Source organism: Taudactylus pleione, unplaced genomic scaffold (genome assembly GCF_031769625.1).
Source record: "Taudactylus pleione unplaced genomic scaffold, aTauple2 ptg000556l, whole genome shotgun sequence".
Taxonomy (NCBI): Eukaryota; Metazoa; Chordata; class Amphibia; order Anura; family Myobatrachidae; genus Taudactylus; species Taudactylus pleione.
Genome location: NW_028284958.1, coordinates 26,339,111 through 26,357,691, shown reverse-complemented (window position 1 = coordinate 26,357,691; position 18,581 = coordinate 26,339,111). Strand labels below are relative to the sequence as shown.

Here is an 18,581-nt window from a genome sequence, read left to right as displayed (position 1 = left end):
TCACTGCTGCGCTGTATGTTTTCATCTACCACCTATTAGACTTCATTCATGCCTGAAGTGATATGGCATTACCACGAAAGATCGAACGGCGTGATCTCAACCAATGAAACAGTGTACGGCCCTGTGTGTGGCCGGCATAACAGACAACCTTTTGTTGCAAGGATATCAATTACAAAAGTTACACTGAGAAGAGATGCTTGAATCTTGAAAACGGTGGCAGAAAGGTCAATGTTTCTACAAGTAAATATGCATTAACAGCACACTGTAATATTAATATCATTTGGCCTCCTATCCTGTGAGTAAACTAGCTAACTCTGTTTGTAAATCAGCCCAGGTGTGGTATAAAATGTCGATATAATGTCAACTGCATAAAGTCGGGATGTCGAATGTCCACAATGCCGACACTGACTGTTGACAATGATACTTTAATCTAACACTAACCCTTACCGCAGCCTAACCTTATCACTAAACCTAACCCTAAATTAATGTACCAACACTCTGACTGTCGACATTCAATTATGTCAGTGGCGACACTATGAATGGTGACGTGTTAAATGTCGACATTATGAACATGTCGACATCCTGACTTCTGACATTCAGACAATTACGACATCATGGTGTAGACATCTTGAATGTCGTCATTCTGACCGCATCCCGATCAGCCCTACTGACTCCATCTTAATGTGAATAACATAACTGCAATCACAGACCAGCTGAGGGTATATTTGCAATATCCATGTTGAGCGTGTTACCCAAGTAAAGCAGGGCTATTTATAGAGTACATACAGAGTCCTAAATTCTGCTCGTGAGTGGAATGTTCACTAAATATAGTCACCATCTGATCACAACAAAAATAAAAGTACTGAAAAAAAAATAACAAACAGTTCACCTGGTGTTCCCACAATCACATATTACGGCCCAAATTTAACTAGTGATATTCTTGTTATCACTTGTCACTAATTTTAAATGGTGCTCCAACCAAATAATCTCCTGTCATTTTTCAAACACATGACAGTTAGGAGATGATTGTTTGCAGCATCATATATTATTAGTAACGAGTGATAACAAGAATATCACTTGTTGATAAATCTAGACCTTAGTAAACTGCATGACTGAATGTAGTGCCGTATTGTATATTACTACATGTATACACTACACACAATAAAGCTCATTTATGACCCGCAAGACGTGCCCATCAGCATTGCTTATTTATCTGCATCTACACCCATTTCAGGGTCTTTAAAAATACTTCTGTAAAAGTAATCTGCATTGACATTTGTGGGGTTGTTGATATTTAAGCAATTGAAGTGGTGTAAAAAGTAAAACTGTCACATTAATGTTACAACGTTACTACTGCAAACGATCCAATTAAGTTTTTCTCCTAAGATATTGCTTGGTTTAACCTAGTTTTTGTCAGTTTAATCATAAGAGAAAGGGGACTGTCACAGAAATCTACTTTCCTGCAGACATGCAACAGGAAGGTCCAAACTGAGTCTCATTGAAGGTGTAGGGAAGAGCCCTAATCTCTGGGACTAAAATGCAAGTTCTTCTGCAGGAAAATGGTGCATTCCCTGGAAAGGAGTGCTTCCTCTGCACCCCTTCATTTCATAAATAATCTCATCCCCCCAAACAAAAGTTTGATTCTTGGGTAAATGAAAATCACAATGGAACGTCCCTGAACTGCTAATCACCTCTCCTCAGACAGTGCAAAGATTTTCGCTCCCGCACGCACCGCCATCTTGGCCTTTAAATCTATTTTCTTCCCCATAAAAAAGGGGGCATTAGTGCAAAAGTATGTATGTCAGAAAATAGCATTGACACAATGGGATTGCACTTTTTAGATTCACACTGCTACAATACACTGACAGGTGTTGTCACACTTACCCTCTGCTTGTCAGGATCTACATAGCGGATTCCAAAGTAATCTTTCTCCAGCAGATTCAAGTGGTGGCACAGGAGGTCAAACAGCTGCTGGCCCTTTGCATCTCTCTGCAAAATAAGACATGAACACTTAATATGCATACAACAGCTAGGATTGACACTACAGAATAAGGGGGGCAATTGAAGGGTATACATTGCAATGGTAGAAACGAAGGAAAGATCAATAGAGAAAAAGAGAACAATGAATATACAAAGAGATTAAGGTGTTTAAATCAAATTAGCCTCTAGCAGTGCCTGGTGGGAACCATAAGATACCCAAATATGAACAAGAAGTTATTCATAGATAAACACAGGGGAGAAACTATGGATGGCAAAGAAGGGAACAGTATAAAGGCTTAAATTGACAGATAAAAACTACAGTGACTCAGGTGTTCACAGAGCCCTTGTAGAATATATATATATATATATATATATATATATGTATTATAAACCCAGTGAACTTTATTAGGTGCTCCTATAAACCTGCTCATTAATGCTAATATCTAATCATCCAATCATGTGCCTGCAACTCTATGCATAAATGAAAAAAGACACGGTCAAAAAGTTCAGTTGTCCTGACCAATAACCAGAAGGGGGAAGAAATGTGACCAAAGTGACTTCCACTGATTGTTGCTGCCAGATGAGGTAGTTTGAAGTTCTCAGAAACTGTTGTTCTTCTGAGATTTTCACGCACAGTCTCTAGAAATTACAGAGAAAAAGTGCACCAAACAAAGACATCCACTAAGTAGCAGTTCTGTGGGCGCAATGCCTTGTTAATGAGAGCGATCAGAGGATAATGGCCAGACTGGTTCAAACTGACAGCAAGGGGACAATAACTCAGTAACCATTTGTTACATCATTGGTATGCAGAAGAGAATCTCTGCACATACAGCACAGGAGGGGATGGACTCCAGCAGCAGACCACACCGGGTCCCACACCAGTTAGCTAAGAACAGAACACTGAGGTTACAGTGGAAAACTGAACAGTAGGAGATTGAAATGTAAATATCTGCTGCGACATGAAGATTGTAGGCTCAGAATTATGTGCAAACATCAAACACCCATAGATCCATCATTCCTTGTGTTAATGGCTCAGGCTGGTGGCAGTGGTGTAATGAGTGGGGAATGTTTTCTTGCCACATATTAGACCATTATGTTGCAGACTACCCGAGTATTGTTGCTGACCATCTGCATCCTTAATGGCCCCAGTCTACCAATTTTCTCATGGCTACTTTGTGCAGAATAACTTGCCAATAGAGCACCTTAGACAACTAAGAGATGTTATCATGTCATAATAACATCATAATATGTCAACATAACATCATAAATTCAATCCACTCCAGGGCTTGTACCACAATCAATGATCAGCAATAAATTCCAGTAGTTTATCGTGGTAAAAGACCTACACTGCTGTTTTCCTTGGAGTATTTTGTGCATTCTTTAGGAGGGCACCAGGGCAAGTAAAAACCTTGTATATATGTGCATAGTTCCAAGGTAGAACAAAGGGCAGTCACCAATACTCAAAAAGATGTTTGTGTTTATTTACTAACATCTAATACAGTGTAGGGTCAGTCGAAGTTGCGGTCCACATCAGGGACCTTTATCAAGACAATTGCAACCAGTACAGCAGCATCCATCATTAGCTAGAACAAGCTCTAACCAGATACTGTCGCCGGAACGGCCTTATATAACAACAATAACTAGAAAATCGGCGCCAACATGGCGGTGTGCATTCCAGCATGGAACGCATGTTGTCTGGAAGTGGCCACTAAACCAACAGGGAACCTTTAGAATGCTGAATCAACATAGTAGCACAGAAAAAATGACACTGTGCAAAATGCGTTTCAGCGTGGAACGCATAAAATCGAAAGTACAATTCCTAGTCCTCTAACTACATGGAGGCCGGGAGGAAAACTTGGTACAACAAACATGAGAAATATGATCATCAACGGAAGGGACCTGGTAGCTTACAGAATTCCAAACCGACCTGGCATATTCACGCACGGCCAAAGGCCAGTGATGACGGCATCACGCAAACTGCAAACTGCAGTCTAGCGTGGAACGCATCAGAGGAACAAATAGGTCCCGGAACACGGAAACCTGGTTAAAATTAAATCAACATCCACAAAAAAAGGTATGAAAGTGGTTCAGCTCAGTCTCTGGAAAAAAACATAGTCAAACCTATATATGCAAAAAAATAAGTAAAATACATTTAAAATTAAAATAAAGTAAATTGAAATAAACATACTATAAATGATGCAGTGAATATGTGAATAACATATACTCAAAGTACTAGCCAAGTGCATTAATCAGAAAAACAACAAAGAAAATCTAAATAAAATTATAGTACACAATGTAGAGACAATAGTAAGTGATTCTTTCAGTCCTTTTGGTGCAACAGTATTTAGCTTAGAAATCCATCTGGACTCACATTGTCTAAGTTTCAGCTCCCAGCCACCGCCTGATAGATCTTGGAAGATGATCATTTAACATACATACATTTTAATGTAACCACTTAAGGGCTAAATTCTAAAAAAAAATTTGGCAACAGAGTTATCAGAAAACTGGTTGTTATAGACAGATCTTACAGTGGAACGACGATTAGCTATTCTTTTGCGGAAATTTCAGGTAGTTATGCCAATATAATACAACCCGCACAGGCAGGACAAGCAATAGATTACATGGTTAGTGTTCACACCAGACAGGGAGCAAAGCTGAGGTGCGGGCAAGGCTGTGTTTTGGAAAAATTCTCTAGTCTGCATCCAAACTTATAGTTATCATTGGTCCAATCAAATTGGTTATATGTGTTAGTTGGCATAAAAGAAGGATGGGGAACCTTAGGCCCGGGGGCCGTATAAGGCCCCCAAAATCATTTGGTCTGGCCCTCAGAGCTTTTTTCTGCTAGCCTCATCTGGCTAGCAGGGTGCCTAGAATGGCACCCTGCAGCCAGAATCTATGCAGCAGTGCCGCCTTGAGCGTCCTTAGGACGCTTCAGACGGTCACACCGCTGCCCTTACAGCTCCCCGGAGCATCCTCAGGATACTCCAGGCATTGCTGTCATCACCTGTGATTGTGGCCCCACCCCGGTGTGACATCACACGGAGGGGGCGTGTCCTGCACCAGGCCCGCAAATAATATTATATATATCAAAATGGCCCTCGGCAGAAAAAAGGTTCCCCACCCCTGGCATAAAAGATAAGCAAACAGATAGTAACTGGAATTCAGCCGGAGACAGTGGGTGCTTAGAGTGGTTAAAGCCCAAATCTACTTTTACGATCTGCTCCCTCTTCTTTTTGCTATATCCCCCTCACCTCTAAAGTGGTCTGTGCCTCTTCCTCTGGGAAGAAGGGACTAAGGCCCTCATTCAGACCCGGACGCAAGTGACCGTTCGTACGTTCGGCGTACGTAAAAAAATATTTAAATTCAAGCACACGCTCGTATTTTCGCTCACAGCCAAACATCCTCCCCAAACTCAGGCGACCCCTCCTCTAACTAACGAGCGTGCCAAATAGTGAGCGTACATCCCCGAAGTGGCTTGAAGGGAACGCACGCACTAGTACTACCTGGAAGTTGGACTGTCAGATTTCGATTAACTGCTCGTTTATTCTGCCTACCTCCCTCAATCGTAACATGCCAATCAATATATCAATTAGCTTAATTGTTTTTTTTTTTTTTTTTACACAATGCAATAAACTTTATTCATGTCCGTGTTTGTGTTTACCCGCAGAATACGTACGGCTTAAACATTCGCTTTTAATTGTCAAAATACATGTTAGCCCCAATTAAATAATTGTTCTATTTGTTTTTCTACCCGCATATTTCCCGGAGTTCATTTCTTTATGTAAATTTGCTTACGCATGTCACTGCATCAAGCCTATCATAAGTCTCAACAGATTTCTGGCCCTGTCGAACACATGACTCATACACTAACCAATAGAACTGCTCCTGTTAATTTCCCAAATACATTAGCCAATCATAAAATTTGGGTGCACTTTATCAAAAATGATTTTTATGAAAAACACCATTGCCATCATGAGAGCCTCCGCATTCACCAGGCGCGAGCTGCTGGTGCTTACGGAGGTCATGGATAGGCGGATCACCAGCCAGCCTCCACCCATCACCAACCGCGAGAAGCGTTCCGCATATGCGGAGGTACGGGCCCGCCTGCGCTCCTTCGACTCACGCCGCCATATCGGGCAGCTGGAGCGCAGGTGGTCGGACCTGCAACGGCGGACGCCCCGCTTGCTGGCATGCTTTCGCATGCAGATCGCAGAAAGTAAGTTTTATGGATTGTGGTTTTCATGTTTGTCTTTGTGGCCCTAACTGCGATGCATGTTTTCCCTGTATTTCATATTTATTCATTCTCCTCATATCTGCATGGCCATGTTTTCCCTGTATTTCATATTTATTCATTCTCCTCATATCTGCATGGCCATGTTTTCCCTGTATTTCATATTTATTCATTCTCCTCATATCTGCATGGCCATGTTTTCCCTGTATTTCATATTTATTCATTCTCCTCATATCTGCATGGCCATGTTTTCCCTGTATTTCATATTTATTCATTCTCCTCATATCTGCATTTCTGTTTTTTTTTGGGGTGGATTTGAAATTGTTTTGTGGCGCGGATTTGTGTTGAAACTAACCACAATTTGTTTCACATCTTTTAGGGGCCCAGCGAAGACTACGCCGTCAGCGTCCGGCCAGACGTCGATCACGGCCACTCTCCCCAACCCCCAGCCAACACTCCAACTCCAGTCATTCCCCTATTCCCCACTCCTCCCCAGCCTTCCTAGACCCTCAGCCTGAAATTTCGGGCCTCCGTCCCCTCCGTCCCAATTCCCCCTCTCCTCCAACCACCCCTCTTAGAATGACCCCCTCCCCGGAGTCGGTCATTACCCCGCCCCGATCTTTGGGGAATGGAGCCACCTCCGAGGAGGACGATGGAGGGCCTTCCGTAGCTGGCGTTGGGTCTTCCGGTATGTTTTTCTTTGCAGTTTTTTATCGACACAAACTGTTTGTATGTAATCATGGGTGGTTATTTTTTTGGGGTTTTTTGGCTAAACTTTTGGGGATTTTGGCGATTGCCTTTACCTGTTACTGCTGTTTTCCACATACACATATCACACCTGTCGGAATTTGTACATAGGCCTTGTATTTTTGGCCTACACCATTTTAGTTTGATGAGTTTTAATGCTGTTTTTTTTGTTTGTTTTTGGTGGAGTTTGGTTTTGGCTTTTTTTTTAATGTGGTCTCACTATTGTTGTATTAATCCCCACACTTTTCTCACCCACAGAGGAACAGAGGCGTCGGGCCGAATTATCCGCCTGTGTGGCCCAGATGCACAACAATATCATCGGGGTGCTGGTGGTCCTTGACCGTATGTCGGTCCTCCTTAGGGATTAGTTGGTTTTTTTTGGCCCATTATGTAAATAAATTGTTATTTTTGAAGTAACGTTCTGGCTCATTCGTTTTTTCTAAAGCACAGATTGTTTACCCTCACATAAGTAGACTGTTCCAGCAAGGATTTCCATTTTTTTACACTAAGAGTGTGTGTTGTATTTTTATGTCAAACAGCCACAAGAAACACATAACAGTAACAATCTGATTTCCCTTTTTTGGTGTAGTCACAATTAGATATTTCTACATTTTACAGGTTCCTAGTTGGTGTGCAAGCTGCTTAGGCCAATCTTACGAAGCAAAATGATTGTACAGGCTTCCTTTTGGTGTTGGTTTGGACCCTGAAAAAAAAAAATTTTTTTAGCTCAACTGGCGTCAGTACTGGATTACCCCTTAGTCAAATGTAACGTGTGTGAACCTGGTTACACTTGCTGGTAACGTTCCAAAAAAGGTACAACATTTCACTCTCAAAACATTTATTATCAACATAATTGAAAAATCAAAGTGGTCACTCACAAACAAAACACACAGTGATAATCTCAAATACAACACATACCAAAAAAACCACATCACAAAACAAAAAATCAAGAACTGGTTGACGAAGGACCATGCCAACATGATTCCACAAATATGGCGTTGCAATAAGGGTTCCAGAATATATCCCCAAAATGTCCACATACAGGTTTTGTAAGGGTAGCAGGAAGTAGTCATCGTTGGAGTGCCAAAGATTATGTTAAAAAACAGAAGATGGAGAAAAAAATTAACAAAAAATTAGATGTTCTCAAACAAACCCAACCACATTAGGTATCAACACTGTTTTTTTTCAAATAATTACCTAAAAAATCTGGCCACCACATAATCGCGTATGGCCCCCCCACATACTGACCTCCGACCAACCTCGGGGGGGCCATCCTCGGGTAAGGCATCCTCTGGCTGCATTGGGACACGACTCCTTATGGCGATGTTGTGAAATATCCCACACAGGACCACAATTTTCGAAACCATATCCGGCAAATACATGAGTTCGCCACCAGAGCGGTGGAGGCATCTGAATCGGCCTTTTAAAAGGCTGATACAGCGCTCCACCACTTGCCTGGTGGCTGTAAGTGCGGAATTATACTCACTTTGTGGCCCTGGTGTGGGAGCCAAATAAGGAGTGAGCAGCCAGGGCGTGCAAGGGTAGCCACTGTCTCCTGTGAAAAAGAATAGTCAACATCAGGCTCACTCTGTATGAAGCTTAACATTGTTATGTACTAAAGGTCTCCACTTACCCAGAAGCCACGCATCACCAGCTTGTAGGTTGGTTAATTTGTGCCATATCCCTGATTGCCGGATGACGAAGGAGTCATGTGCACTTCCTGGTAATTTTGCATTCAGGGACAGGATCTGGAGGGAGGCATCACATACCACCATTACATTGAGGGAGTGATAGTGTTTCCGGTTTCTAAATATTGCCTCCAGCCGTGCTGGAGGCTGAAGTGGTATGTGAGTACCATCCACAACCCCTATGATGTGTGGGAAGCCAGCTATTTGGTAAAAATTGACCTTGGCCACACTAAGGGCACCCATATCCAAAGGCATTTGAATAAAATGATGGAGGTGCTTGAAAAGTGCCTCCATCACTGCCCTCAGGATCCGGGAAAAGGAGGATTGTGAGATGCCCGCCACTATTCCCACCGTTGTTTGGAACGATCCTGAGGCACAGAAATGTAACACCGCCATAAATTTCGTAAGTGGTGGAATTGCTCTAGGACTGTCAATTTGCCGCTCAAGATCACTCTCTATTAATGACAGAGTGTCTATGATGATTTTTGGAGGAAGACGGTATCGTCTTAAAACCTCATCATCTGGCATTCCAAAAAGGGTGACACGTGTTCGAAATATCTGGGGCCTTGCACGCCTACGATGCCTACGCCTGGGACGAGATTGAGGTTGGTCGGCTTCCGGGAACAGGGCCAGAACAATCCGACCCATATCAACCTGAAATGGCAACATTGGAATGTCAGGCTTTTTACCCCACCCATTAAAAATAAATTTTACTTGAAAATACCATCCATTGATGCTTACATGCCGGGGTATTGTCATGATATGTTGTAACTGCAAATAATCACAACAAAAATATACATCATTTCATGCTGGCCATGTCATTATCAAAAATTTAAGCAAGAAAAAACAGAAAAGGGGACACACACACATTTGGGCAAAGAGCAAAACGATGTTGCGCACACTACGTCAAATTGAGGCCAAATGTAAGCAACCAATGCTCCCGAAAAAACACAAACAATTTTAAGGGATGAATAAACATTGCTAATTAGTTCGCTAATACAAGTCACAATAGTAAGTAGAAAAAATGCGCTAATTGGTTCGCAAATACAAGTCACAATAGTAAGTAGTAAAAATGCGCTAATTAGTTCGCAAATACAAGTCACAATAGTAAGTAGTAAAAATGTGCTAATTAGTTCGCTAATACAAGTCACAATAGTAAGTAGTAAAAATGCGCTAATTAGTTCGCAAATACAAGTCACAATAGTAAGTAGTAAAAATGCGCTAATTAGTTCGCAAATACAAGTCACAATAGTAAGTAGTAAAAATGCGCTAATTAGTTCGCAAATACAAGTCACAATAGTAAGTAGTAAAAATGCGCTAATTAGTTCGCAAATACAAGTCACAATAGTAAGTAGTAAAAATGCGCTAATTAGTTCGCAAATACAAGTTACAACAACGCCGCATAAATAAAAAATTAAAAAACACAGAGTTCGATTTTGCAAAAACAAACGTTACATGTGTAAGGCCAACCAAAGTTGCGTACAGACAAACAAGAACATTTCCAAAACAGTTTAACAAATTAACTTACCAAGAGATAATATATAAGAATCCGGAACAAAATGTCTTTGGGGCAGAGCCAAAATAAAACCTAAGAGAGATGAAATGACGGGAAAAACTTATTAGAAAAATCGACACCAGAATGAGAGACAAATTGACCCAAAGTTAGACTTCCCCAAACTTACCAAAACTGGAAACGACCAAAAAAATTAAAAGGGAAAAAAAACGAACGGAAATCAAAAAAAGAATAAATCCAAAAAAAAAACTTCAAAAAACGCAATCTCCTACACCAGCCAACAATCAACTCCAACCAACGTAACCTCCAACATTCAATAAACGCCACCTCGATTCGAGACGCCCCAAGCCATAAATAGTGTTTCGTTTCCCGCACAAATTAAGGAAGGATCATAGGAACGCACAATCAATGATGCGGCCGCAAAATAAGGACGCATGTATAAATACGTCACGAGACAAAAACACAATTCTGGTGTATTTCTAGTTTGAGGCTCACACATGGCTACAGACCAGGGAAACAATGGAAGTAAGTATTTCATGCATTTTGACTCAATGATTAATTTGAAACATAATATTGTGCAAGTTGTGAAGTTGACAATTCTCCAAAATTACACACATAGGTGAGGAGGATGACATGGAAGAGGCTGCTGGGCCCAGTATTCCGGGCAAAGCTGCCAAAAAGAAAAGGGAGCCACAATTCACAAGAAAGGAGATGGAGGTTTTGATTCAGAAATGTGTGGACATCCTGCCACAGGAAGACAGGAATATGAGTGCTAGCCAGAAGTGGAGAATGTGGGAAGAGGTAGCCGTGGATGTCAATAGGGTGGGTGATTATGTCCGTCTAGCCCGGGATGTCAAACGGCGGTAAGTAAACACTTGACCACCCTAAAACCAAATTAAAAAAAAAGTAATGGTTCCAATTTCATCCCACAGATGGGCCGACTTCAAATATCGCCTGAAGCAAAAACTGGCGGACAGGGCTAGGCATGCAAGGGGGACAGGTGGTGGTCCCACCCCTGTGTCATTGGAGTTGACTGATTTAGAAGAGCTGGCACAGGGGTGTGTGCAGCCTGTGGAGGTGTTTGGCGTATCCAACATGGATACGGACATGCCAGACTTTGCGGCTCCTCATGTTGTCCCAGGTAAATGTTGTGATGTCACCAACTCTGAAATGTTATTGTGCCAATATGTAGATTCTAATGTGAGTCTTTTCTCATTTTTCCAACAGAGACACAGGCGGATGAGTCTGCTCCAGAGGGGAGCCTTGGCCGCAGAATTTCTGCTGGCTCTGCAGGGGAGGAACCAGTACATCCGGCTGAGGACCCTGCAGAAGCCAGTCCAGGGCAATCCCCCTCGCAGGCAGTGTCCCTCCTCACAGAACTCAATTTTAAATCGGATTTCCATACGGAGATTCTGCAGAGGATGGACGCCAGTCTGGTACAGGTGGCTGAGGCCCTGGAGCAAAATGCTGCGGCCAACGTGACCATTGGTCAGGCCCTGGCGGAAAATACCAGGGCCAACATCTGCATCGCCACTGCCCTGGAGCAGCTCGTTCGCCAGCACATGGTGGAGCCGACCTCCCTTCCTGCCGGAACATCAGGATCCTCTACCTCTGGCACAACATCAGCCAATCCTCCAAATGTGCCTAGCCCTGTGCCTAGTCCAGAGGCCACAACATCTGCCTCTAGACAGGCCAGCCCGATGACATCCCGGACCCGGTCTGGCACCCTCCCTCCCCCAGCCAAACGGGCGAAAAAACGGTGACACCATTGGCTACTTTTCCCACACTCCTTCTGTGCTTGCCTCATATTCCTTTCTGGCCAAAACTTCCCTCTCCTTTCTTGTGAATTGTTTTTAATTTTTGAATTTTCGTTTACCCAAAAATTATTGTTTGCACAATTAATAAATATTGTGGAATGAATACTGCCAAAAATGTTTGAGTTAAATATGTGTATTTTTTTGGGGGGGGATACCAATAAATTTACCACAAATGTACGACTTTGTATTCTGACATTATTGTAAAAATGGGTTACATTTAATCCGGGCACACAAGCCAACAACGTTCAAACTAAAAAATTACACATTGAAAAAAAAGGGCTCGTTAAGGAACGTTTAAAACATTACCTAAGGAGGAAAAATCACCTTGCAAACACAAAATGAGGGACCAAACCTAAACATGATGACATTATTGTTACAATAGTCCAAAAACGAACACATTGCGGCCAAAATACACCCCACAAATGTACGCTAATTGATTGTGCAATCCAGACATTAGCAGCTATGATTTCCACCTGCGTTCGGTTTTGTGCTATCCAAAAAAACTGCTTTCCAAACACATACCAAGCCGTTTTTCAATCCAACACTAATTGAGTTTCTGACAAGCCGTGATTAATCGATGCTACATCGTGGAGTGCCGGGACGAAGGAGAAGGCCATCGCCACTGTGGTCGAGTTATCCAGCCCCTAAGCTGTGCGAGCATTTTGAAGGGAAAGAGGATCATCCAGTGACGTATGAGTTGGTACGAACACATTTGACGTTCGCATTTGTTAATGTATGTACGCCCCAAAAACGCCTCGCCACGCCTGCGTTTTTCCATCTCCACCCCCGTCAACGCCCAAAAACGGCCTGTTCTGTCAATCACATTTGACATGTCACTTCCTGTATGCTATTTGCCGAACGAGATAAAAAAAACTTGCAATCTGCCGTACGCACATGCGCAGTGTAACACCGACGCATGCGCGGTTACTCAACATCGGAACGCAACGAGCGTACTGCTGTTAACGAACGGCTCTGAATCAGGGCCTAAGATCTTGAGACATGATCTAAAAAAGCACCACTGGATGGGCGGGGGTCAATGAAATAACCTTCTGATGATGATTGAGTAGAAGAAAAATCAATTACTTGTGGTGATCTATTTCTAGGGAACCTAGGGGTTCTGCGTGTATGACTAGTGAGAGTATCTCCAATGAGCCACCTCTATGCTGAATGGTTCTTGTAGTCGTTATTGACTGTTAAGTTTTATTTTATTTTAAAGGTGATGAGCTCATGACTATCAATTTGTGTTTGAATCTTGTGACTCCCATTCTTAGTGTCACAACCCTTGTCCCCATTCATTATCCGCAGCCACACCGGGTCCCACTATTCCGACTCACTGGTGGTTGCCAGCCAGAGCAGCAGTAAGTCTGAGCGCTGCTCATCGCTCTCCCACTGACAGCGTCCTGACTAACTCACAGCCAATGGAATCCCAATCTGCTGTCACCTGACTCCACTATCCAATCCCTGGCTAGCCCAGGGTATTTAAGGAAGTTCCCAGTGCTTTGCAAATTGGCAGTGCAATATTGTCACATCCTCTTCGGGCCATGTAGCATCCCGAATCTCGACAACACTAAAAAAAGTTGCTACTGGGGTATGCAGTCACATTGTCGATATTAAGTAAGTCGACATCTTCATTCAGAATGTCAACATGTCGACAAACAACATGTCAATATTGACAAAAAAAAGTTGACATTATGCATGTCTATATTATAGTTATGGTTAGGGAATAGTACTGTTGACTTACTGACATTATGTCAGTGTCGACATTCAGCATTTCAAATGTAGACATGGAGACCCCATCAACATTCAGACCATGTCGACATTCGGAAATTATGAACATCAAACTTGTATACCACACCCTATTCTGGATACCACTGTTGCAACCTTTCTGTCTGGCAATCCTCCTCTGACCACTCTCATGTTGTCACCCACAGAAGTGAAAATTTCAATTAATCTCTATAGAACTGAAATATTCTCATCATATTCATATATAAAATACTAATAAAACTACAGAAACACTTAAAAACTGCAGACACTACATTTCAGAACTCTTAACAATCCAAATTAGCTGTAGTGTAATTGTTAATAAAAGATAAAATGTAAAGTCAGTTTGGCTTAGGGAAATAGGATGTTGGCGCTTTCCGTTTGTACAGTGTCTCTTTGGTCTCTCTAAAAAGGAACTAGCAATAGCCCCCCATCATTGTAGGATCCCAGCACCCCCCCCCATCATTGTAGGGTCCCAGCGTCCTTGGCAGGGGTGTATCTAGGGGTCCGAGCGCCCCTGGCAAAGTAATGGACTGGCGCCCCCTCCCCCCATATTTTCTGAATAATTACTCTGTACTTATAACGTCTCTACAGCCAATCCTCCTTCTGTATCCCCAACCAACCCCCATGTTTTATCAGCCAGCACCCCATTCTGGGGGTCATTCAGACCCACTCGCGAGTGGCAGTACGCTCGCAAGTGGGTCGATGGTCCCCACTGCGCATGCGCACGATGGAGGGAGCTCCGTCGTGCGCATGCACGAGACCCGGTGAGCGAAGGACTTTCCATCGCTCCGGGTCTCGCACCAAAGGGGGCGTGCTGTCGATGTTGATTGACAGCACGCCCCCTTTGGTGGGCGTGCCGGGGCGTGCCTGCCAGACGGAGGCGTTCCTACCGTCTGAAGCCGGCCCCACTGACATCACTAGTGATGTCAGTGGGAGTGATTTTGGCTCTGATAGAGCCAAAATCACTCCAGGACTTGTGGTTGAGAAACCCGACCACAGGGTTTCACTCGCAAGTCCGATGGCCACGATGGTCAAGACCATCGCGACCATCTTGTTGGACGCTCGTATATGCTGTGGGTGGTGACCCACAGCTATATGAGCGTCCAGGAGAACGCTCCATTTTAATGGAGGAGGGCCCTGATTCAGAGCGAGTGCTCTGGTCAGAGCGTCCGGCTCTGAATCAGGGCCTGTTTCTTCAGGCAGCCCCCTTTTTGTCTCCCAGCATCCCCATCCTGTCTCCCCAGCCCCAACATCCCCCTCCTGTCTCCCCAGCCATCCCTTTCTGTCTCCCCAGCCCCACCATCCCACTTCTATCTCCCCAGTCATCCCCCTCCTGTCTCCCCAGCCATCACTCTCCTGTCTCCCCAGCCATCACTCTCCTGTCTCCCCAGCCCCACCATCCTACTTCTGTCTCCCCAGTCACCCCCCTCCTGTCTCCCCAGCCATCACTCTCCTGTCTCCCCAGTCATCACCCTCCTGTCTCCCCAGTCGACCCCCCCTTCTCTCCCCAGCCATTAGCCTGCCTGTAATGTGGGGCTCCAGTCCCTGTCCCCCCTGCTCCAGTCCCTGGCCCCACGCATCCAGCCCCCGGCTCCAGTCCCTGGCCCCCACCATCCAGCCACCGGCCCCCCAAAGCCCACAAATACTTACAAACTTCAGCATGTGACTCAGTGGCTCCTCAGTGCAGCAGCAGCAGCGATGAGGCGCACATGACGACATGACATCACGCGAGCCTTTATTTATTCTATGTACCTACCAGACAGCCGCCGGTATGCGACAGCGGCTGCCCAGACCTTGACATCTAGGAAGTTCCTAGATGTCAAGGTCCGGGCAGCCGCCATCGCTTGCCGGTGGCTGCCTGGTACATAGAATAAATAAAGCTTTTTTTTATTTTTAACAAGGCTCGCATGAAGTCATGTGCGCCTCATCGCTGCTGTCCCAGGGGCGTAGCCGGGACTGCAGTCCTAGCGGCCCTGTCTTGATTCTACCCCTGGCCACGGGAGGCACCCCGGATGGCGCCCCCCCCTTGGCCGGCGCCCCTGGCGAGTGCCATCCTGGCCAATGGGTAGATACACCCCTGGTCCTTGGTAGCGGTGCTCCATTGTCAGAAAGTCTTGGTGAAAACGTTCCACCTGTTCATCACTTACACTACCCAGGTTGTCAGGGATAAAGTCTAGATGGGAATGCAAAAAGTGACATTCTACAACCCATATACTTGTAGTTTTCCAATAGTTCATTCATGATGGACACAGCAGCCTTGAAGGAGGACCAAGCAGCAGACACAGGACCTCATTCAGAGCCACTCGCAAAACGCGAGCGCTAGCTCTGAATGAGAGTGGCCGCTTCTCTATAAAGAGCCGGCCTCCGGGCCATTCACTAAGCTGTGGGTGACCACCCACAGCTTTAGCGAGCGGCCAGGTTGATGGTCGCGATGGTCAAGACCATCGCGACCATCGGGGCTTGCGACGAAACACTTGTGGTAGGGTCTTGTCTGCCGCAAGCCCCAGTGAGCTTTCGGCTCTAATAGAGCCAGAAGCTCACCACTGACATCACGAGTGATGCCAGTGGGGCAGCCCCCAAACGGCAGGGGTTCCTTCGGGAACGCCTCCGTTTGGCCATCCACCCCACCTACAAAACGGGGTGAGCTGTCGATCACCATCGACAGCCGCCCCTTTTGTAGTGAGCCCCGGAGCGAGAGAATTTTTCTCTCGCTCCGGGGCTTGCGCACGCGCAGTATGCCCGCTGCGCATGCGCAGAGCCTCAACATCGACCCGCTTGCGAGTGCTCAGCGCTTGCGAGCGGGTCTGAATGAGACCCTCAGTTTCCGTCAATTTAGCATTAAATATGCTAGCAAATATGCCTTCTTTTAGATTTGCTTCTCTTAACTTCGGAAACTTTTCATGTAGAAAGCGGAAAGCCTGGCCTTCTTTATCTAGAGCTTTTACAAAATTTCTTTCTTATACCCAACTTAATGTGAAGCGGAGGTAAAATGATTTTATGCGGCTCAACCAATGGAGTGTACTTGACGTTTCTCTCCAGCAATATAGGTTTCTCAATATAGGTGATTTTTAGTGTCTCTGCTTTCCCATAAACACAGAAAACAGCAGTACTTTGTGAATCCACCTTGCAAACCTACCAGCAGTGCAACTACCTTTAAGTCACAACCAGTGGCGGATTTTACCCAGGCGCTGCAGGACTGCAGTCCCCCCAGCAAACTCTGCCACCCGCAGGGACTGCCCAGCAGTGGCAGTGACTTCTTATTGGAAGCACTCCCTGCTAATCACAGCCAGACAGGCAGTCCCAGGGAGAGGTGTTTTCTCCCCCTGGGACTGCCATAGCAGAGAGAGTGCTTCCTATGGGAAGCTACTTCCCTGCCATAACGGCAGCCCTATCTGGCTTCTAGGGTCTGCAGCTGATGCAGTCCCTAGAAGCCAGCCTGCTTGCTAGCAGCACCGGACTTAAGCCATGCCCCCTTATTTAGGCCCCTACCCTTGCTGTCACCGGACTTAAGCCATGTCTCATAGTGACATTAGCTGTCAATCACAGGATGGCAGGGAGGAGAGGGTTGCACAAACTGCAGCCTATGACGTGCAGACCCCCCGACCAGACAGGTAAGGAGCCGCCGCTGGTCACAACAAGATTCCATCCATGATCCTTATACTTGATTCTCTCCAATAACACAGCCATAATTTCATACATTTCTTTTATGTCCACTGCATAGGCCAGAGGCACTGAAGGGAGTTTGCTCCCATTATGGAATGACACTGCTTTCAGACTACTCTATGAGGAATCAATAAACAGTCGCCACTCAGTAGCATTGTGCTGAACACCAAACTCAATCATTAAACCATTATCATCAGTACACACACACATTGAATTTTTCTTTTCAAAAAATGTGACCAATGAAAAGTTTCTTGTTCTAAAACTTGAAAATGTCATACCTTGAGCCAGAAGGTTCTGCTGTTGCAACCTAAAACCCAAAAGTTCGGCTTGTTGTTTTGACAGTTTTAAGTCTCAAACAAAATCATTTAAGTGATCTGTATTAAGTTTTGGAGTGATACTCTGCTGTAATTTCTGTATCTTCTAACTCGCTTTCCTCTGATGTCCCTGATTTACTGGTACACACATGGAACAGGCAGCCCTTCTCCATGAGGCACAGATTTTAGTGCTGAAGACACGTCGGGATATTTGATAGTGTGTTTAGTTCTACTGGAATGCCCAGCAATACTAGTTAGACAAAAATAACAGTCAGCACAGTGGTCCTTAGGCTCACGTCATACCATTGGGACAGCGATTGCCATCATACGGCTATTTCCTTACAACCATTCTGTAAGATTTGTTGCGCAGATAATGCAAAACATATGGGGTGCCCAGATTTTATCCTGGTCACCAAAAGCACAGTCTAAGTACATATTATAAGCCTTCTTTATCAAAGTGGTAATAGGCTTTCTTTGACGTTTTGGTGTAAACATACTGCATACATAACAAAATATGGCTTTGAAATGAAACAAACAAGATGTGCTTTAACTGCAGACTATCAGATTTAATTTGAGGGTAATTACATCCAAATCAGGTGAACGGTGTAGGAATTACAACGGTTTCTATATGTGCCTCCCACTTTTTAAGGGGCAAAAAGTAATGGGACAAACTAAACAATCCTAAATCTAACTTTAACTTTTTAATACTTTGTTGCAAATCCTTTGCAGGCAATTACAGCCTGAAGCCTGGAAGGCAGAGACTTCACCAGACGCTGGGTTTCATCCCTGGTGATGCTCTGCCAGGCCTCTACTGCAAATGTCTTCAGTTCCTGCTTGTTCTTGGGGCATTTTCCCTTCAGTTTT

The 18,581-nt window shown here is 44.5% G+C and overlaps 1 protein-coding gene across 3 annotated transcripts in view; it reads right to left on the bottom strand.

Annotated features, from left to right (window-relative positions):
- The window catches only part of FRMD5 (FERM domain containing 5), an 86,972-nt gene that overhangs the window by 51,781 nt on the left and 16,610 nt on the right, over nt 1–18,581 (bottom strand). For 2 of the 3 annotated variants that reach the window (XM_088452823.1, XM_088452825.1), the window contains exon 2: nt 1,885–1,989. The exons of the other annotated variant lie outside the window; for it this stretch is intronic. In XM_088452823.1, the coding sequence (XP_088308949.1) occupies nt 1,885–1,989 (105 nt within the window). The remainder of the gene's footprint in view (nt 1–1,884; nt 1,990–18,581) is intronic. 3 annotated transcript variants of the gene reach the window in all.